General features: G+C 40.7%; 1 protein-coding gene across 6 annotated transcripts in view; it reads left to right on the top strand.

The window, feature by feature from the left end:
- Positions 1 to 22,548, top strand: part of LOC124175343 (serine/threonine-protein phosphatase 4 regulatory subunit 1-like) — a 133,368-nt gene that overhangs the window by 97,419 nt on the left and 13,401 nt on the right. For all 6 annotated transcript variants that reach the window (XM_046555481.1, XM_046555482.1, XM_046555486.1 and 3 more), the window contains one exon: positions 19,777 to 19,889. In XM_046555481.1, the coding sequence (XP_046411437.1) occupies positions 19,777 to 19,889 (113 nt within the window). The remainder of the gene's footprint in view (positions 1 to 19,776; positions 19,890 to 22,548) is intronic.

The raw sequence follows: 22,548 nt of genomic DNA, 5'->3' as shown, positions 1-22,548 counted from the left end.
CGCGTACGTCCTTATACCATCAGACACGCGATGTATGATGTACCCGATGCCGAACAAAGGTTCTAATATATTTTATATGTATTCAAATTACGACCGTGCACCCTGATAATCCTTAACACGGTGATGAAAATCTCTCTCTTGCAAACGTTGCTGTGTTCTCAGAAATCATTGATTGAATTTCATATTGGATTTTTACAACCTGTAAACAACATTCACGAAGACTCAAAGCACGGTGTTACAAATACATATTGTGAATGGGTTTTTTTTTTCTCCTATGCGCAAAGTAATGCCGTTTAAATCTTTGCCAAGGTACGGGAAAGAAAATAATATATATACACGCACACACACATATATTTTTAACCGGGAAATTTGAGAAAAAGCAGGGTTTTTTTTTCCGGTTTTCTTTTTCGTCCGTCTTGTTTCGTTAATATTCTTTTATTTTGGTACCGTTATTTCTCTTTTATCATGATTTTCTTTCCCTCGCCGTCTTCACCGTCCTTCGTCGTCGTCTGACCGCGTATAGAAATTCCTCGTTTTCTCCAGACAGTAAACAACACCACCGTGTACCTACCTACCTACCTACCTACCTACCTACCGACTGCAGCAGTCGTTCGGTGCGTAGTAACCACCGGCTCGCCGACACGGTGCACCGACCATTTATGCCACACATACCGCACGTTTGTATCACCTATCCAGTGAGGAGATTTTTCGAATCCCTCGGAGGTCAGTGGCGTTATCGTTATCGTTATTGTTATTATCGTCGGCGGTGACGTTACCTCTACCATTACCTCTGTACGCACGAAACGAAGTTGGAGAAAATATTTGTATTTAGTTTTTAAGGACAACATACTGTTTTACATATTACGAGTATACCTGTATTTTGTATGTTGTAAGGGTGCGGGAAACTAGTTCATTGGGCTGATCGAAGTATGCCTGAGGATAGACGTTGACGTGCAGGTCGATCAACAGTGTAGGATCGAATCAGGAATGTGAGAATTCTATCAGTCGAATAATTCAGGATGCGGGTTACGTTTGTAACGGTGGAGAAAATCCGTATATCGATGATCGACTTCGATCCGGTTACTTTTTATACTGCCAGCAACATTGACGCGAGCTGTTAATTGTCGTGTTATTTATATTTCATTTTTTTTTATCTGAACCCTAACCGCACGGGAACAACGTTTAAAAAATAACGAATCGGATCGATTTTCTTTGCAAGCTCTGGCGCTGCGTTATCGTCAACGGTAGAAAATACAAATCGGGTTTTTTTTTTTGTTTTTTTTCAAGTAACCGATTCTTTCACTTCATATAACTTATAACTAATCGTACACCAGTGGGGGAAGTATTACTTGTATTGTCTCGGACGGGTAGATTGATGAATGAATGAATGGATGGATGGATGGATGGATGGATGGATGGGTGTTCTACAGTCAGGATGGTCGTCGAGTAGTCAAAGTTCCTACTTGAAGATAATCGAGAAGAGGAATTGGGCAGCTAAAAGAAAAAAAATAACACGAGTCGCTTTTTTACCGCTTTAGGTATCATGTTAAGAAAATCGTAGGCTCTCGTCTCGGTACGTAGTTCTTGACTCGTTGAAAAGATAACTTTCTAAACACTGTCTGCTGAAATCGATCAAATACGAGGGTTTCGATCGATGATTGATAATCGAGGTACACTTGCGCGTTACAGTTACTTATCATATTACTACAAACAGCAATCTGTCGCGAAGTTTATCAAAACATTTAAATAATATGAATTGTTGGTTTTTTTTTTTTTTTTTTTTTTTTTAAATTTATTTTTTTTAATTATTTCGTTATTACGCGTTGTGTAAATATTTGAGGGAAAAGACGAGAGCTCGTGCGTGATAGCGAAGAACGCGGCAGGCGAACGAGTGAGTCCCAAAGAGTTACTGTTTGGGGCACGGTGGAAGCGAAGAGATAAAGACGAAGAGGAGACAGAGAAAGAGAAAGAGTCATTCATAATTCCTCGTTGTTTGATCTTGCGTCTTTCTCGCCGTCGTCGTCGTCGTCGTCGTCGTCGTCAGGCAGAGGTTACGCGAGGTTAAAGTGAGAAAGACGGCAACGGGGTCAGCGGCCGATCGGTGCAGCTATGCGCTCGTGTTCGTAGCTATGCATACGGGCTATTCCGCGTCAACCGGATCAGTCATCTCTCAGATATTTTTTTAATTTGGCATGTGGATTGTGTAAGGGGAGTTAGATTTTTGTGCCAAAGCGCGAATCTCATAATGCAAAATTCGATTTTTTATTAACAATAACAAATTAGACTCCCATTTTTTTCAAAAATTCATAACTTCGGCAACAAATTAGATACAATTTTTTTTTTTTTTTTCAAATTACGCGGAAAGCTCCATAGAATTTAAAAAAAAATACGAAATGGTAAAAAAAAGTTGTTATCAATTGTTTATTTAACAATTAATTTTTCAAAGATTTTTAAAACAGTGACCGACACGATCAAAAAATTTTTTTAAAATTCTGACATGTTCCTTGAACTGTACTACAACCTGTGAATTAATTCCAGAGGGGTGTTTTTCTTCGTTTTCGAGTAAAAAATCATTAAAGGTGTCGATGCGCATGAAATTGCGGCGCGTCGAGTCTCTACGTAATGGCGGGCGGCCGGTTGCCGTCCACCGCTACCCCGCGGCGGCGTCGCGGCGTTATTTTAGAGTCATTTTCACGATGTAGGACATGATTGAAAAATCTGAAAAAAATACTGTACCTTCACAAGGCCTGCTCAAAGCGATAAGTGAAGTTTCAAGAATGTGTTTTTCACCCTTTTTTTATTACAGAGATTCAAAATAACAGTTACGCACCACCAAATTTCGAATCTCTGTAATAAAAAAACGGTGAAAAACACATTCTTGAAACTTCACTTATCGCTTTGAGCAGGCCTTGTGAAGGTACAGTATTTTTTTCAGATTTTTCAATCATGTCCTACATCGTGAAAATGACTCTAAAATAACGCCGCGACGCCGCCGCGGGGTAGCGGTGGACGGCAACCGGCCGCCCGCCATTACGTAGAGACTCGGCGCGCCGCAATTTCATGCGCATCGACACCTTTAATGATTTTTTACTCGAAAACGAAGAAAAACACCCCTCTGGAATTAATTCACAGGTTGTAGTACAGTTCAAGGAACATGTCAGAATTTTAAAAAAATTTTTTGATCGTGTCGGTCACTGTTTTAAAAATCTTTGAAAAATTAATTGTTAAATAAACAATTGATAACAACTTTTTTTTACCATTTCGTATTTTTTTTTAAATTCTATGGAGCTTTCCGCGTAATTTGAAAAAAAAAAAAAATTGTATCTAATTTGTTGCCGAAGTTATGAATTTTTGAAAAAAATGGGAGTCTAATTTGTTATTGTTAATAAAAAATCGAATTTTGCATTATGAGATTCGCGCTTTGGCACAAAAATCTAACTCCCCTTACACAATCCACATGCCAAATTAAAAAAATATCTGAGAGATGACTGATCCGGTTGACGCGGAATAGCCCATACATATATTTATTATGTGTATAGGCTCGGTCGGCCGACGCGGATATCCATCCATACACGCGTCGACTCCGCTCCGCCATGTGTGCGCGACGCATCCTTAGCTTTACCGTATGTTACATATGCGCGTACCTATATATATATATATATATATATTTGTGTGTATGTATATACACACGTACGCGTATCGCGTGTACAGGGTGTTCCGAAATTAGTTGGCTGCACTGCGCCGAACAACGTCGCAAATTTTTGGTCAAATATACGTGGGTTGTTGTGGCGTTGCCACGGGGTTGAAAAAAAAAAAATTGTCATATTTCACTGCAGCAGGGGTAGATATGTGTAATTCGTATTCATATGTTATTTCCCCAACGTGTGTTTACGTTTGAAGTATTGCATCTTAATTTATATACCTACCGCAGTTTCTTATCGATGCTCCAGTCTCGTTGCTTAGAGACGTGTGTATACCTTTCTGGTGGATAGTCAGCGGGAGGAAAGAAAGGAAGGAAAAGAAAAGAAAAGAAAAGAAAAGAAAAGAAAGAGTCTTGTTGCGGATACGGATTGTATATGTGAGCTCTTAAGTGCAGCGCGTAGAACCTACCGATCCACTCTCGGGTCGAATAATTAGCGCCTACCCTTCGGACTTTTTTGGTGCGTATACCGCGGCGTATAATATACACCTAAGTACCTATACCGTGCCTGTTTAGCGGGCTGAATTAGTAGTTGCGAGCGTGCCAGCTTTGCACTAATTGTAAGGCGCTTACAAAGAACCGTCGATAAGTAGCTGTGTGTGTGTGTATATATGTATATACTGCAGGTACAATATATTGTGCGAAAACTGCAAGTAGGTAAGGGTCATTGTCACTGTGCCTTTATGTACACACGTAGATATGTGTAATGTACAATTTTGACATACGTGCGGTTTTTTTTTTCTTCATCTTTTACGTTATCCTAATGCATTTTTTTTCTTCCTTTGTTTTTTCGAGACGTGCCCCTCGAACGTCGTACATGTTGAAAGTTTGCGAAACGTACATTCGCAAAAGAAATCTGTCTCCAGGCAACCTGTTTTTACGACTCATAGATACATTGCCCTGGAAATAAATCACTCGACCTCTGTAGATGCGACATAATAGACGGAAGAAATGTGAACAGCTGTAATATAAATGACGGTTAATTATCCTGCCGGCAAATCGATGATCATCCAAGAATTGAAATTCCTGAAAATCCTCGTCACTCGCGCATACGTCGTTTATGCAAATAAACTACGTGTGCAAAAGCTCCCTCCGCGTGCCTTCGGAAGGTGTGAAAGACAGACAGACAACGCTTACGCGGGAGTTGTAGTTGTAGGTAGTTTGCGGTCAGTCAATGCAGGCGGACGGACAGACAGTCAGGCAGGCAGGCAGGCAGGGTGCACGGTGACAAGGCCGAGATCATATTCCCCTCGTGGTCGTCGTCGTCGCCTGCGTCGGGTGACGAGGGGGGAGCGGAGGCGACTATACACGATACGGCACGACGACAGATTCCACACGCTAACTGCGGCAGCGGCAGCACGTCGCGGGCAGACCGGGTCACGTGGTTGACGACGGGACGACCAGTTCGCGCTGTTGTTATACCCCGGCTCGGGGATCGTGCCGGGCGGCGGGAACACCGCGATGTGTGGGGATTGGGGCGGAGGTCCGTGGGGCTGGGGAAACTGCTCCGCGAACGGCGCGGGGGCCGCGGGGAAGGGAAGGGCGCGAGAGGGGAGAGGCGGTGGCGATGTCCTCACGAAGGTCACGGCCGGGAATGCGGTTCTCGTCGGTCGCGCCAAAGTCGCGTAGTACCGACGATCCTGGTCCGCTGCTGCTGCTGTTGCTGCTGCTACTGCTGTTGTTGTCGTCGTCGTCGTTGTTGTTGTTTTTGTTGTTGCTGCTGCTGCTGCCGCTTTTCATGCTTTTGCTGCAATTCTTCGGGGCACGTTTTGCTTTTACATTGCACGCTTACGACATACACGTACAATATCAATCATAATAGTAATGATAATGATAATAATATTGTTTTATACCGAGACGTAACGGACGTATAACACACCGCTGCGCATTCGTTGTTATATATTTGTATAATCTAATGGTTGTGTTGGGATATCTGTTTTTTAATGTATCACGCATGGCGTACGATGTTATACGACGTCGGTCGTACAGCACGTATGTTGTACAAGCAACGTGCACACGCTTGAGCGAAACTGCGAGATACGTATTCGAAGTTATTGCGCCAGGTAATTCTGTCACGATTGTCTTGAGTGTTGTAAAAAGATACGATTTGCAAACGCGTAGTATGCAATTTCGTTCCTTGGGTAAAGACACTGACCAGTCCCGTCCCATCGCTTTTTATAAAAAAAAAAACAAACTTGCGACAGCGCAAACATCACATTCTTTGCAATCGCCAATTTTCTTCCCTTGTCATACGACATCCTGCGTTTTTAAAACTTTTCACGTCCTATTAGTATTTGGTCATTTTACCGAATACCGTAAGTCGGTGATGATTCGCAATTGCGGGTGCATAGATTTTCTGCAGTACGCTCATCTTTTTTCTCGTTTCTTTTTTGTTTTTTCACCTCACTTTCCAAACCACTTTAATTTACTTGAGCTGAACTTGTCGCGTACTAAGTGGGTTTTTTTTTTTTCTTTCTTTTACAACCTTGGTATATCGCAGGGTAAACTTATTTCAGATGAAAAATGGGGGAAGGAGCAAGGGTGGGACAACGATAAAGTGATACACGTAACGTTTATGTGCACGTGTACATGCGCAAGTGTATATATGATGAGAATAGGGAGAGAAAGGCAAGCTGGCTGGCTGGCTGGCGTTGCTGTACCAGCGACAACGTTGTGTGTTGTACGCATGGTCGGTTCGGCGAACTCTCCGTGTCCCTGACCCACCCCAATGGCTGGGGATGCACCGGTCGTCGATGGAGACGGAGGGAGAGAGAGAGGGAGTGAGATGAAAGGACAGAGAGAGAGAGAGAGAGAGTAAGAGGGTGGGGGCCGCGTAGCGTCGTTGTATGCAGTTTTGTTGGGTCTCTTCGTCCGTTCGTACGAATCAATACGACATTTTCCCTCATGCGACGACCCCACTCCACCCCGTACACGTCGCCGCCACTACCTTGTGCACAGTTTTTCCTATTGCTAGAACGAAATCGAGCGGACCGCTATGGACCGTACGTCACTGCAACGCTGCGAGAAATTATCATTACTCACGAATTTCTGAAAGACATTCTTTCACCTTCGTAGTATTGGAATTGTTTTTATATTTCTTTTAATTCGATTTTCCTTTCCTTTACTACTTCGTTGGTATTGTTTCAGGTAGCTTTGAATCTCGTTACACGTGTCGCATGATATAACTGTCCCATGATATATATAACGTGGTATATTAATAGGCACCGGGCTACTACACCGATGTGTAGATGAGATAAAAAAAATAAATGAATAAAAATTGTTGCGTAATTTACTAGAAGCGATGAAAATTATCTCTCCTCGTGACGGATGATTGTGACGTAGGTGTGTACCTGATACGTATGTCGAAATACGGAAGAGCTTGCGCATCGTCGTGCAATCGTAACCCTACATACCGCAATATTAGGCGATCGTTGAAAAGTAAATTAATTTTACAATCGTATCCGCGTCTCTTTGTCTCGTAACCCCATCTTCGACTTCCCGTGGCTGCAACAGACGAATTGAAACGTCGCGAGAAAGAGGGAGAGAAACGGACAGAGAAAGGTGGATATATATAAATATATTTTCCGCAGGCAAAAAGGCTCCAGAGACGTTAAATTTCGCGAGTATCGGAGTAGCGACGGAGAGCGGGGGCGGGAGAGGGATGGAGGAAGGATAGTCGGTCTTGCGGAAAGCGTTGTGCTTCGCCCGGCTCGCCACGAGGTATTTTGCGGTGTGGCGTGCGGGCGTAGTGACGACGGTGGCGTCGTGGTGGGGGTCTTCATTCACCAACGCCGCCGCGACGCCAAAGGACCGACGGAACGTACGCGACGTAGGCGACTCCGTGCGACGCGCAGGCGCGTTTCGTCATCCCCTCTACCTCCCACCCCTTCCCCGGGAATCGCCTCGTCGACGCCACTCGTCGTGGCCATGGCATCCGCGCTGGCTCTGCATACTATGACTTACTCGCGTACACGCCGTCGTACCCCCCTCCCACCCTCCCTCCCGCCCTTCCTTCCTTCCTTCCTTCCTTCCTTCCTTCCTTCCTTCCTGCATCCATCCATCCTTCCCACGAAACAGCCAAACTCGCGATACGGAATCGCGTAGTACACGCAACTCTCTCCGTACTGTTTGTGCTCCTCGTTGCCGATCGCGTAGGTACGTGTTTCCTACCTGAAATTTGAAAGTAAACTGCGCATGCGCGAGTTTTGTCGGACGTTCGTGCAGGCTGGCCATCCCGAATTTTCAGCTGTCAAACTGTTTCTGGCGGCGATGTCGTCGATGCGAATTTTCGAGGTTAGAATGTCAAATAATTGAGGCAGTGACTCGGAAAGACTTGGGAAGCGTTTGTTATCGGGTCGGAAAGTCAATTCTTCGAAGAACGGTCGGAATTTAACGCTTACGCCGTTTGAAAATTCAAACGTAGACATTTTGCGTAGGTTGGCCCGCCTGCGTCGCAGACAAGAATATCGCTGCGGGAAGATTTCGCCGACAAATGAGATTTAATTTTTTGGCGCGTGCGCGGTTGATTTTCAAGTTTCAAGAGATTCATGTAGAGTATATGCATGTGTATATTGCGACTGATCCGAAGTGGGAAAAAATGATTGACCCTGCAACGATTTATGCTAATGGCGGAAGAAAAATTTAAGCTTCGACTACCGCACCTCGGAGAGACTCGTTGAACACATACGTGTATGAATATCGTCGCACATACATCGTCGGTTCGATTTTAGGCTAACTAGAAAATTTTCGACGGTGGTACTTTTCGAGTGATCGTACGGTGTACGTGTATATTCGTACAAGCAGCTTGAACTGCGACGATTGTTTATGAAAATATGAATTCGTAACGGTTTTGGGAAAATTGGGGAAGGGGGATGAGACACTTTCGATTAACGACGGTAATTTCGCAGTTTTCTAAAATCTCTGAGTAAACGTATACAATTATAAAGACACTGTTGTATATATTGTACCGACTGTCGAGAAAATGATGAAAATTTCTTTGTTTTTTTAACTACGTTGTATAAATAATATATGTATAATATTGAGATAGATCACGTTAAATCGAATCATTTGTGGCAAGCTATTGCGCGATATTAATGAATTCTTTCAAAAATAAAAAACAATTATAATTTCTTTATCTTATGCATATATAATGATGTTATGTATATTATCGAGTGAAGGATGAGGATATTTTCAAAAATACACAACCTTTTCGAATAATTCATGCTAAGCGTCGCGTCTCTTCTCTCTCTCTCTCTCTTTCTTTCTTTCCTTCCTTCCTTCCATTTCCCCTCTTTTTCATTTCGACAGTTTTCTCTCCCATGCCGCCGCACGGTAAAACCACGAGGGGATTTTCTGCTCTTTGTGTCGACACCGGAGAGACGTCGCGCGTTCCATTTATATATAACGAATACACGCCAGGGTGTACAATCACCCTGCTCCCTCCCCCTCTCTGGCCGCCTGCACGGCGAGGGGAAAAGCGGTCGACGAATTTACGCGCACCTGCTCGCCTGCCCGTTCGTTATAAGTCCGTTCCCCGTCGTCCATGCGAACTATATAATACGGCATGCGGGGGTATTTTGCTGATACGCTCACGACTCGGATTACAGACCGAGGCGACGCTGTGTTTGTAAAATAGTAACAAAGTACGTACTTTCGCGCTTGTTCGAAATTGCGATACGTACCGGGACGATCTCTTGAAACTTGAAAATCAACCGCGCATGCGCCAAATAATTAAATCTCATTGGTCGGCCAAATTTCCCCGCAGCGATATTCTTGTCTGCGACGCGGGGGGCCGACGTTCGAATTTTCAAAAAGCATGAACGTTAAATTCCGACCCGATAATAAAATGCTTCCCACACCTTTCCGAGTCACTGCCTCAATTATTTGACATTCTAACCTCGAAAATTCGCGTCAACCACGTCGCTGGCCGATAAAACTCGCGCATGCGCGGTTCATTTTCAAGTTTCACTCTTTTCGTGCAATGACGAAAGACTGAAATGAACGAACCGACGCGAAACCTGCACTTGCATTGAAAAAAAACATTCACCAATTAGCTATCGACGATTATATAACCAGTACAAATCGAACATGAAGGCTTTCGGTAATGATTGATCAATTTTTTCAATTCCACGAATCATTGCGCACATTCGTCGTATAAACCGATTCGGAATCGCAATAGCAATTCCATGTTTTATACTTATACAACCCCCGTACAGCGCGGGCAACGTCATCTCACTAATATACCGCCACTTCATGCTGCGAGTCTGTCGTATATACGTTGACTGGAGAGAGGGAGAGAGAGAGAGAGAGAGAGCGAGTTAGGGAATGCACTTTGACGCTGTTATACGTGTGTATGTATATATATATATATATATAGCGTGTCGACGAGAGGTTAGCTTTGGCGCGTCGCGGCGCTGCATGGCGATGCAGCAGCAGCAGCAGCATCAGCATCAGCATCAACAGCGTCGTTGCATTCCCCTGCGGTGCATTGACTCGTGCATGCTTCACCTTCCTCCTCCTCTACCCCCCCGCCGCTCGCGGTTCAGCCGCCGCCTTCTTCTATCCCGGCATAACATCAACAACAACAACAACAACAACAACATTCCTTCTTGATCTCTCCCTGCGGAGTCCCTTATACCTATTAATGGTATAGAGACGTTACTGTATAATCCCACTACCGGCAAACAGGCACCAAATGCCGAGTTTACTATATAAGTATATGTTGTACGTTGCATTCCGCGAATTATAACCCTTCCCACCATCACCATGCAGGACGTCAAAGGTAACGCGGTTAAAAGTTTGTTCGTTGTTTTTTTTTTTTTTCGTTCTTCATTTTCACACAAACACAAACACACACACACAAATCTTTTTGCATTTTTGCTTTCATTTTTCTCGCAAAATTTTGCCGAATTTTACGCTCAAACCAAGTGTAGGAGGATTTATTGGTATGTGCCGTGCTCGATGCGAATTGAAATTCTTGTTAAAGAAACTTGTTGGGAAATATTTTTCATGCGATACGATTCGTTGGAAAAATTGGTCTGATAGCACAATACCCTTGTTACTGCATCACGGTGTTGGAAAATATCAATTAAAGAACAACTTTTATGCGAATCATACAAAATTAGTTTGAAAAACGATTTGATTCTGATAAAAATTTGTGTAAAGAAAATAGAGTGTCTCTCCGAGTGTTGTATAAATGTTCAAGTATCACGTGCGTCGGTATTTCTAATCGAAAGGCGCAAACTGAGTATATGTGGGGATTTTTTCTAACAAGTCATAAAGGAAATTTCACGAGGGTAAAAGTTACTCGATAATTTTTGGTATTTGGGTTCTGCGGACATATTTTGACTGACTTTTTGTGTCAAAATGTACGGAAAATCCACTTTCACGAAGCGCCTGTCATGCTTTGAGGTGCACGTATGTTTTTTTAGGTATACCTGCATCGGTGAGCGGTAAACCGTGTACAATGACGTTTACGATCATTTAACGAATCGTAAATGTTGGTCGAAGTAGGAAGGAAAAAGAAAAAAGATACGAGTACGAAGGATAGAGGGAAAATAAGAAGAGAATCGTATAATTTTTCGTGTCATATCTGTATTAGCTGCTGAAGCCGTGTATTATTTACGTTTGTATCGAGAGGGATCACTTACACTTTTACAATGTATATACATATTCGCGTGACAACAAAGCTGTGATCATTTGAAAGCTTGAAATTTCTGAATGTGAACTTCTTTAGTAACGATTTAGTCGCCCAGACGCCTCGTTATAGATTTAAGATGACGTTTATGTGCGACTGTGTATATTAATTAATATTTAACGCCACTGTACGCATATGAAATATGCATTTTTCAGGCTTGGCATGTGTCGAACGGACGGTGCGCGTTTCATGCTTTTTTCATATAATTTCAATTATCCTCTCAATCACTTGCGGCACGTTATTATAATTCTGCGATGCGTATGCAACGTAACAGGATATAATTATATATATATATATATATATATATATATATATATATATATATATGTATGTATGTATGTATAGAAACATTCGTTAAATACGGGAGAGATCAATATAAAAATGATTATACATATACACAACTTTTTAATACTTTTTATGGCTTCTTGTTATCGGTAAAGAGTTTAAAATTATACAATGTCAAATCTGCGTGTTTGAATTCAACTTTACGCAATGTTGCAAATTCGCATTTTTTTTTTTGTTTTTCACTTTGTGTGTAAACGTTGTTCGTCAGACATTACGTTGATCATATCTTGTATTCAATTTTCAAATCGACGTTCGACTCTTGGTGGAAATCTAAAAATTTGTGAAATACCTACTCATCGATCGACAAAGTGTTTCATCGTGTATAACGAACATGGTTATACCTTGTATCTTACATTATTTTCGCCTAATTTGCAGTGCTTATTATAGATAAAGCGACTTCTTGCACAGCTAATTGTAAGCAGTGTTACGTCATATATATATATATATATATATCCGAAAGCCGAAGGTGAGGTTCAATCGAGGGGGTTGGATTGGGGGTATAAAATACCAACGTCATTTTGCATTCGCTCGATTTGTGGTGACGCGTGCGAATAACCTTCTTGTAGATAGATGCGCTTAGACGTGTCGCACACAATAGCCGAATGCATTCCCAGCGTATTCTATTGTCAAATCAGTCGCGAAGGGGGGATTCGAACGAGGATCATCCCGACCGACGATGACCGACGTACGATGTAATTCCCGGCTTTCCCTTTTCCCACGAGTAAAGCTGCGCTCGTATTTTTCTTCCCAAGATGCAGTTTTGCATTGATTTCGTTTCTTCGGGATTGCCTGAAGACTAGCTGGAAAAACATGGAAAGCTTTGGTAATTGTTCAGGGATTTTTGTGCTTTGTCTTGAAGAGTAGTCGATATTTGACGAAACGTTGATGCGTATAAAATTTTGTAATTTTGGCGGATTGAGTAGTTTGTAAAAATACAAAATATGTATACCTAATGCGTGATTCAGATTCGATTGAAAAACTTTGATGTACGCGCGAAGTATAAAAACTTGAAAAAGTTATCAAAATTTAATTCGTAAAGACGGATTAATAATTTTAATTTTTAGAGGCAAAAGAGGTTACTCGAAGACCTGGAAAATTGGGGAAATTTTGCAGCCCCGAATTATCGGTAACTCTTAATTTTTGTTATAATTATATAATTTTTTTAACGATCGTTATTCGTTCTTTACGCACAGCTTTCATCTTTCTCGAGATTGCGTAATTAACATTAATTAAATGCTTCGGAGAATTTTGGAAATCCTTGCTACAAGCGGACAGTAGTTTGTATTGGTTTTATATTTAAAGAAAAATAAAGACCGCAGCGTAATTAGGGAACCCCATTAATTAAACCGCGTAACTGATTGCTGCTGATGTCAACGATCAGCATGTTTCTCTCGTTATCTTCTCTTCCTCGTCCATTTCTTTCTCTCCTTACCTCCTTCTCCCCCCTCAATCGCTACGTAGTACAGTATTTTCTCCTCCCCTATTCCCTAGCCCTTTCTTTTACCTTTTCATTTACTTGTCAATTTTTCAAATCCACTCTCCCTGCTTCAATTTCACCCCGTCTTTCGCTGCTGCCGATCGTGAGCATGGCGGCAAAGCCTCGAGGGGAAATTCCGGGGTCCCGTGCAGGACGGGATCCTCCTCGCAGCTCGACCCGGAAGGGAGGTCAAAAACCCTTGGGAAACCCCCGGTCCAGGTATATCGACTTCGCTACATACGTTACATATACCTGCGGGCAGCAGCAGCTACGGTAGTAGGTTAGGTTATTGTTGAACGTCCGATCGACAACCACCCCGGATTAGGTTCTCCAGAGTTCACTCTCGCTGATGAGGGTTATTTGGGCTACGTTGGAAACTCTCTGTCCCTCTATCCGTCCATCCATCCGTACGTCGGTCCATTATCCCGCTTGCACATAATTCCAGGATTAAACTAAACAGATTATCGTATGTACTCCTTTCCCACCTTCGTTAAATATCATATTATATATTTTTTAGGATGGACCGATGAAAACGACTGCGTTGAAGCGACAAGGATCGTCGGTGACTTGTGTATACCTGATAATTGTGATCGCGCAAAGACGTGTTGTGATTTCGTTGTCACATGTTCACGGATTTTCAACATCGCCCCTTTTATTTTCGTGATACTTGAACGCGACGGTTTATCATATCGGCGCGATTGTCGTTAAGGGGATCGTCGAAGTGCGAAGGGCTGTTTTAGGTTTCTTTGTTTTTGGATACTTGATTTTTTTCTTCTTTTTTTTTCAGAGAAACCATTGGAATAACATTTCTCATAATTTTCATACGATATTTATCGACGTTTAAACAAACTTTATCATTATTTCGGAGACGAAATATTGAATATAACCTCATGTAGGTATAGTACCCGGTAGAAGCGTATGTAGAAAAGAAAAAACACGTGTAGACACGATCATGACGCGATGCGCCTCTAAATTTTAATACAAAGAGCCGAAACTTGGGCAGCGTCGTTTTATCGTCATTGCGAACAATATTTTCGACTTGAGTTTTGTAAAAAGAAACGGTCGATTTTCCTGATACAGTCCAATATACATATATATATATATATATATATATGTAAAGAGAGGAACATGGTAGGTTTTGTGTCCGCGAACCCCTGAACGTTGAACCGGAACGTCGTTCCCATGGCGCGATTTCACCAAACGGGACGGGGGTCGAGGGGGGCGAAGACTCGACACTCCCCATAGCCGCCGCCAGTACCTGCATTTACATTAGCCCGCGGGATTCTTACTCCGGTCTTCTTCGCACGATCTTGCTCCTTACCCGCTGAATGCGGTGCATCGTCGGAGATTATACGCGGTCGTTTCGGGTCAACCGAGGGTCGCGAAATCGTATATAATGCAACCCTGGAGGCGCCAGGTACAAAGCCGAGGAAACCCCTCCTCGAGCCTCGATGGGTGCTGCGCTGTTTCTTCGTCCCTTTGCCATTCTTTCTCCGATTCCTGTTTATTTCGCGCCACGCGAGATTCGACGAGTAAAAAGTCACGACGATTATTTATTATACCTGACAAATCGTTGTCGAGTGTTATCACGCGTGTCGTTGTTATACATCGTGGAACGCGATTGGTTTTTCGAATAGTTGCTTTGTTTGTTTTTTATTTTTTATTTTTTTTTTTTCTTATATTTCTTATATTTCTAATATTTTGAGCGGTTTCTCGTGCGTACGGAAGAATGATTCCGATTTACGATCGGTTAACGGTAATGTTCGTTAATATATTAAATAATATTTTCTTTTGGAATATAAACTGTAAAGAGTTTTCTTTCTAATTGAATTTCGTGTGCCAATGACTAGCGACCCAAGTGACGGGAGAAACGAACGATACGTTCGTCGTACGGACGTGTTGAATTTCCGTAGAAAGAAAGCTTGTTTCAGTTTTGATTTTGAAAAAAAAAAAATGTCAATCACTGGGAAACCATTAGAAAACATTACCGAACATCCGCGATTGAGGTGTTAATTTATTATGATTGAAAAATCGAGTACGTGTAGCATCGACAAAATGGTGGTTACTTGGAAGTTTGCTAAAAATTTATGATCTTTCACGCATCTCTTGTACAGAGTTTGACACTCGATCTTCGAATACTTTTAGTTATGTTACATCTAATCGTTTAATATCATTTTTATACAATTGTGCAAATGTCAAGAAGGAGAGAAAATTACTCGTCTTCTTTGTTTGTTCGTATTCGAAAATATTGTCGCAAAATTTTTCGGCATTTTCACCAACGTATGAAACTTGTAAAACGAATTTTAATACGTATCGAGTAATTTCGATCGTTACCTACGTATTATTATATCGTTACGCGTTTCATACGTATTGTAAATATTCCTCGCTCCTGCGGTGAGAATCGCGTAATTTTAACCCAATGATCGAATCTCAGGTTGTGTAACGTAATTTACGTGCATAAGTTTCGTCGAAGATTATTCTTCTTGATTCGTTTATGACGTCAAAATGGCGGGCATCCCGATAATGTACGGCGTTGTACGGTGCATGTATCGTATGCCTACGGAGGACACTCGATGCTGCATTTCCGGCAAACCGATCGGCCTGGGATCAAGATGGAAATTGCAATGAAGCGACGATCGTTTCGCGTCGTAGCGTTGTAAAACGAATTTGATGCTTAGAGAATAAATTGTGTAATATATTTTGTTTAACGATGCTATATTCATATTTTCATACATTTCGAATAACGTTACAGATAATACGACGCAATTATAATTTAACTTTTGCGCGTAACGCCAGCGCGCAGATTTTTCTTCTTATTGATATTGTTTATTTAATTTTATTTTCACCCTTTTTTCTTTTTTTTTTTTTTTTTTTTAACCCGATTGTATTTTGCAATGTTGGAATCGCGCGCGGATAATTCGAAGTGAAAATTTCTGTTTATTGCGTTGGATATTTCTGCACTGCGACGAGAATAAATAAGGAAAAATAATAAGCAAATAACAGGAATCTAAAGCTACAAAATGTAGACAAAATTTCAAATACTGAATACTTTTCAGAATCGTCAATGTTATCGTTATTTAGTTTTCAAGAAAATTTACGTAAATGTTACCGAAATCCGTGGAAAAAACGTATGCAAATGCAGAACAAACATTTTGCAACTACGATATGAAATTTCGTTTCATTCCTCAAAATTCCATTAGATCATATATCATAGGAACTTAAGAAATGTTATACCGACATTGATAAAGTTAAATTATAGTATTGCAATTTTTGCGTTTCAAACATTTCGTTTGTGTCAAAAATGGGGTAGTTACCATACTTTTTTTGCGGCGAGGACTTAATTGTCTGTAACACTCTAAAAAGAAAAAAAAAGTTCATCCTTTTTGGTTTAAAGATCGTTTTTCAATGCTTGCGAATCAGCACCGCGACTTCTTCTTACCTCTACCCTTCGACGATCACAATCCTGCTCTATAATTTTCCTTCACCGCTCTACGATCATTGGTTTCTCTATAAAAACAAAAAATATAAGAAAAAAAAGACTTGCGTTTAATTACCTCACCGTGTTTTCCATAATTATTCACGCGTTTCTGTACACTGAGAAAAATTTCATTTGTCATAGTAACTAGAAAAATTGACTAAAAGCAACATAGTGATCAAGATCGCAATCGTTTGCAATAATTTCTAATAATATCATCGAATTAAATTGCGGCATTAATTTCGGATTAACAGTAAATATCTTCGGCGACACTTGAATCCGTCGTCATATTCGGTACAACACTGAGAAAAATTTCATTCGTTACGGTACCTAGAAAAATTCAGTAAAACAGGTATCGTTAAAAAAGAACTGTTCGAATATTGTTGAAATAACGAAAAACAAGGTCCGCCTAACCATTTTGCGCTATCGTCGATCCTTTTTTGATAATCGCAACGCAAAATCAGTTTCTTCGGTTTACTCTACTTTTTTAGCCAAACGAGTCTTTAACGTCAATTTATCGTTGCACGAGCATTAAATTAAAAAAAAGAATATGAAAGAACAGTAAAGGATACCAGACTTTCCGGTAACGGCTAAAAAAAAAAAGAAACTAATTTTCATTTTCTATCTGGAGCCATATTTTTCGATTGTGATAAAAAAAATGAAAATAGTCGAAAGACTCGGCGCTAACCGGAACTAAAAATTTCTCTCAGCGATACAAGTTCCTTGGTACGCAATTAAAAATCGCAAAATCGAATTCGCTCGTCCGCGTGTAAAGATGGGTGGTGGGTATCGTTGTTGCTGCAATAAAGAGATCGGCAGGCGACTTTCGACTCTCGACTCTCGTCGTCGTCGTCGTCGTCGTCGGCGGCCATGCTTGCGCGGCCGCGGTGGGCGTTGACGGACGGTGACGGGCGTGCCGCGGCGCCCCCGCTGTCCTCGGCACCGAGGTTCGCCAACGACTCTGGAGAACGCTATCCCTACCATTTTCTGCCGGCTAATGCGGCAAGAATGCCTCGCCGTCGCGGCGGTGGGAGGCATACGAACGACGACGGCGGGGGGGGGGGGGGTTGCACGTACGTCATGCATACACCTATATACATATGCACACACATATATATACGCACACATTGTTACAAAGGGTGAAATCACCCGTTACTTACCCCCTTTTTAACGATCTAGTCTATACTAGATCGTCATAGATAAAAGATGTTCGTACTAAACTCTCTGTGTCTTTAAAAAGAACAAGGTTGCTGCGTCAACCAACATTATTGTAAAAACAGTATTGTTTCAGACTTTGAACCGAAGACACGTTCGCTGCTGTTGATGCGCTTTTTCATAATATTTTATTTGCGGCTTTGATTGATTCTTTACGTAAGCTCGCGGACCCATATTTATTTCGCAACGTCTTGAAAAACTATACGTACACACACACACACATATATGTATCCATAACGATATTTTAGATTTACAAGAAAAATTGCCTAATTTCTCGAAACAATTATTGTTGATGACGATTAAACATACTTCAGTTTTGCAATTGAATTTTTGTATAAAAGTAATTTAATTGCTAAATCTGAAGGTAATTGTTTAATTTTAAATTTAACAGCAAGCTTTTGCGAAAAATTGGTAATTTTTGTATGACATATTACAAAGAAAGCTACCTTTTTTTTCCATCATTAGTCGTATGAAAGAGATCAAGATTTTCTATCATCCCGAAGCGATTCGAAGCAGTAAATTAAAAAAAAAAAGCAAATCCGCACCCAAGCTATCGTTCGTCAGTTTGGTTTTTTTTATTCTTCTATTCGTGTAAGAATAAATGATCGCAACTCACCGGTACCTATATCGCTTTCATGAGTTTATCGATTGTTCGAATATCTCGCGATCAAGTTGAAACTATGATCCTCACCTTAATTTGAACTAGCGCAAAACTGTATATCGAAAGATTCACGATAATCCCGATTGTCTCTCCACCTTGTCGTGCACGTGTAATTTTTGCACACAGTGTATTAACTCAGATATTAGAAAAATAATCGTTTTGTAATGAAGGATGAAAAAATTCGGACGAATCGAACCTGTAATTGCACGATTAATACCGTCGATTATAAGATCAATTTGCGGTGAAGATAAAAAAAAAAAAAAAAAAAAATTGAAACTCGTACGAATCTCCACACGCGTGTCGCTTTTTACCTACGTACTTGTACTTGCGTCGTTAGTAAATTTGTTCAAATAATATTCAAGATAAGATAAAGTACGAGCTGCTGCAGATCGCGTAATGCCTAACAATAATAATGATGCAATATTTGGACAATTACGTAATACAATAATTCGTATCGTCCTTTTTCTGCCATAGAAATATATCTGCAAATTATTATAATTGTAATTCGCGACCGCGAATGTATGTATAAATAATTTTCAAGATTTTCATATCGTTGCACGTCGTATCCATGTATGCACGTACTCGTATGTTTTGTTTATTGTTTTGTTTCGACGTATAGGATATAAAATTTTTCTTCTATACAACTCGAGCACTTACCTCGCTGTACAGGCTGTACAGAAGTTTGTACGAAGGGTTCCCCGTTAAACGAGCTTGCCGCTTCCGGTTCGTTAGACGAGATACTTAACTTTGTACTTCCGGTCTTGTGTACGGTTAAAGTACTCGAAACCGCCGCCAGGGCGGCGCCCCTAGGCGGGTGCTTTGCGCCGAGTCGACGGCTCGTGAATGTAATAATTATTACACGTACAACCGTTGCGTATTAGGGTTTGTTTTATTTTTATTTACTTTCTTATAGCGAATTGAGTTTTTCTTTTTTTTTTTTTTTTTTGATATTATTATTTATTTACCCGTATGTTATATTTATGTATACATACAATTTTACACGTTGTAATATCTAACGATATATTTATATATAATTAATATCTCAGACGCAGGTTCGTTCGCGTAAACTATTAATCAGGGTGTATAAAATATTTGGTCATTATGGTTTGAATGATTTGTTTGCGACAAGGAATGAAATGTCGCGTGGATTTTTATTTTTTTTTCTTTCTTCTTTACTAACGACGCGCTTCTGCGTTTTTTGTTACAGGCAAATGGTTGGGCGTGTACTCGTCGATATATTCCGAAATGCGGTCGACACCGGGATCCAATTACCAATCGAAGAGATTATGATTCCCATAGGAAAAATTGCCGCCGATCCAGGTACGGATTTCCATTTTTCTGTCGAACTTGTCACTTCTATATACGTTGATGTTTTACCTATATTATTTTATTATTTTATTATTTTATTATTTTACACCTATCGCGAAAGACGCCCGCATGCGTCCCTTGGTTATTCAATACCGACAACGATGCTTTTGCGTATCATGTGACACGAAATTTATAGTACACATGTACGCATGCGTGTACGTGTGATAAGTGTCGCGTAGTAAAACGTACTTCGGCGCTCAATATTATACATATATACCTCTGTAGGAATACGCGCGGTACCGAGGAAGTATAGAATCCGTTAAAGTTTCACTAAATGAATAAAAAAATAAAATAGAATAAAAAATAAAAGTTGCAATTTACCACAAATCAATACGAACACGTATGTACCGACCTACCTACCTACCCTACCTATTACCTAATTACGCAACAGAGCCGCGGTATCGATAGCGGTGAAGGTATTACGTACCTGGGTATATATGATATAATAGATAGATTCACACGTTTAGGTGTACGTTGTATCCCAGGATATTGTTATTCTTACTTCGAAAAAGATGAGAGAGGAAAATAATCTCGCGGTTGGATCGTTGTGTTGAAAAAGCGCGGATGCGGTTATCGATTGTAATCGGCGATCGGAAATAATTGGAACGAACGCGGTGTGTCGGGAGAAGGATGTTACAAATGATTGGGAAAATTGCAACTCTTCGGATCTCGTGCGATGGCGATAAGCCGCGGTCACAACTCGACTTGGCTAAACTCAACTACTTTTTTTTTTTTGCATCGTCGTCGCTCTCTGTAAGCTGTGGTATGTATAATGCAGCGCTGCTAAGGATAGCAGTAGAGTTCCTTTCCCTATTGCACTCCGGATGTTGTTACAGCGGTCGCAAGGAAGGGAAGAAGACATCCGGAGTATAAAAACGTTCTGAATTATAACTTTCCGGCCTGCAGCACGCGCTTGTGTATTACACTACGTACATATGCACACACACACACACACACACGCAGACATTTCGTATCTCGCGGGTTTAAATCGTAATTTCACCGCGAAATGGACGTAGAAATAGAAATCGTACGCAGGGAAATGTAATCGAGAAAAAAACAAGTCGCAATCCGAATTTTTATGCAAAGATGTTATACTCGATGTCCGATATTGCGGAAGTTGGAAAATTGAAGAATTATCCATCTTAAAGGGTCGCGATTATGAAACAAATCGTCATATCTTAACTATTACGCGTATCCCGTCATTTCGTATCTGTACAGGTAACAATTGTTGTAACGTTTTATTTGTATATAAACAGTATGATATAACGACCGCGATTAATTGTCGGATTGTAATTAACATTGGTTGGAATTTTGAAATATACCGCATATGTAATATGAAATGACGAGAACTTCTGCGCTGAATTGTCGCTCAGTGTACGGAACAATTGATAACTAAAACCGTTTGGCCAATTGTTTCTAAACTGAAGTTCGATTTGTACAATATTTATTCTCCAAGTTTGTAAACAATGAAATTAAATGGTATTAAATTATACCAATATTTCATATGCTGTTGGTACGAAGACGAAAACTATTTGTATTTACAATATTGATCTATAAATAAAACTTGTGCATTTATATATATGGATATATATGGATATATATATATATATTTATATATATAATACAACGAGTGCCGGCGATTTGGCCCATTAATTAATCGCACAAGACGCGGCGACGGCGGCTTCTTTGCGACATCGCGACTCCGCAGGACGTGCAGGACGTGCAGGACTAACTAACTATAACGCGTGTAACGTGTCGGAGGGTCGGAGGGAGGGAGGTGACGACAGGCTGCGCTATACTTCCGGTCGCGCACGTGCCACACCGGATGTGTCCAACGTGGGGTTTCGGGAGCAGCGGCCGAGCCGCAGGAGGAGGGGGGCAGCCATAATCTTACACACACACACACACACGTATATTACCTGCTGCCTTTAAAGAGCCTTTTGACAAACGACACGATTAACGTATAATTTGGATTTCATTATTTCACGGAGAGAAATTTTTTAGTTCCGGTTACCGCCGAGTCTTTCGACTATTTTCATTTTTTTTATCGCAATCGAAAAATATAGTTCTAGATAGAAAATGAAAATTAGTTTCTTTTTTTTTTTAGCTGTTACCGGAAAGTCTGGTATTCTTTACTATTCTTTCATATTTTTTTTTTTTCTTTTTTGTAGCCGCTGCGAAAATTTACCGCTCGTGCAACGATAAATTGACGTTAAAGACTCGTTTGGCTAAAAAAGTAGAGTAAACCGAAGAAACTGATTTTGCGTTGCGATTATCAAAAAAGGATCGACGATAGCGCAAAATGGTTAGGCGGACCTTGTTTTTCGTTATTTCAACAATATACGAAGTTTTTTTTTTTTTTTTAACGATACCTGTTTTACTGAATTTTTCTAGGTACCGTAACGAATGAAATTTTTCTCAGTGTTGTACCGAATATGATGACGAATTCAAGTGTCGCCAAAGATATTTATTGTTAATCCGAAATTAATGCCGCAATTTAATTCGATGATATTATTAGAAATTATTGCAAACGATTGTGATCTCGATCACTATTTTGTCTCGTCAAAAGAGAAAAAAGAGGAAAGAGATATTATCCAAAGTGGCGGACAGA

Source organism: Neodiprion fabricii, chromosome 2 (genome assembly GCF_021155785.1).
Source record: "Neodiprion fabricii isolate iyNeoFabr1 chromosome 2, iyNeoFabr1.1, whole genome shotgun sequence".
Classification (NCBI taxonomy): domain Eukaryota; kingdom Metazoa; phylum Arthropoda; class Insecta; order Hymenoptera; family Diprionidae; genus Neodiprion; species Neodiprion fabricii.
This window is presented reverse-complemented; position numbering and strand designations above follow the sequence as displayed.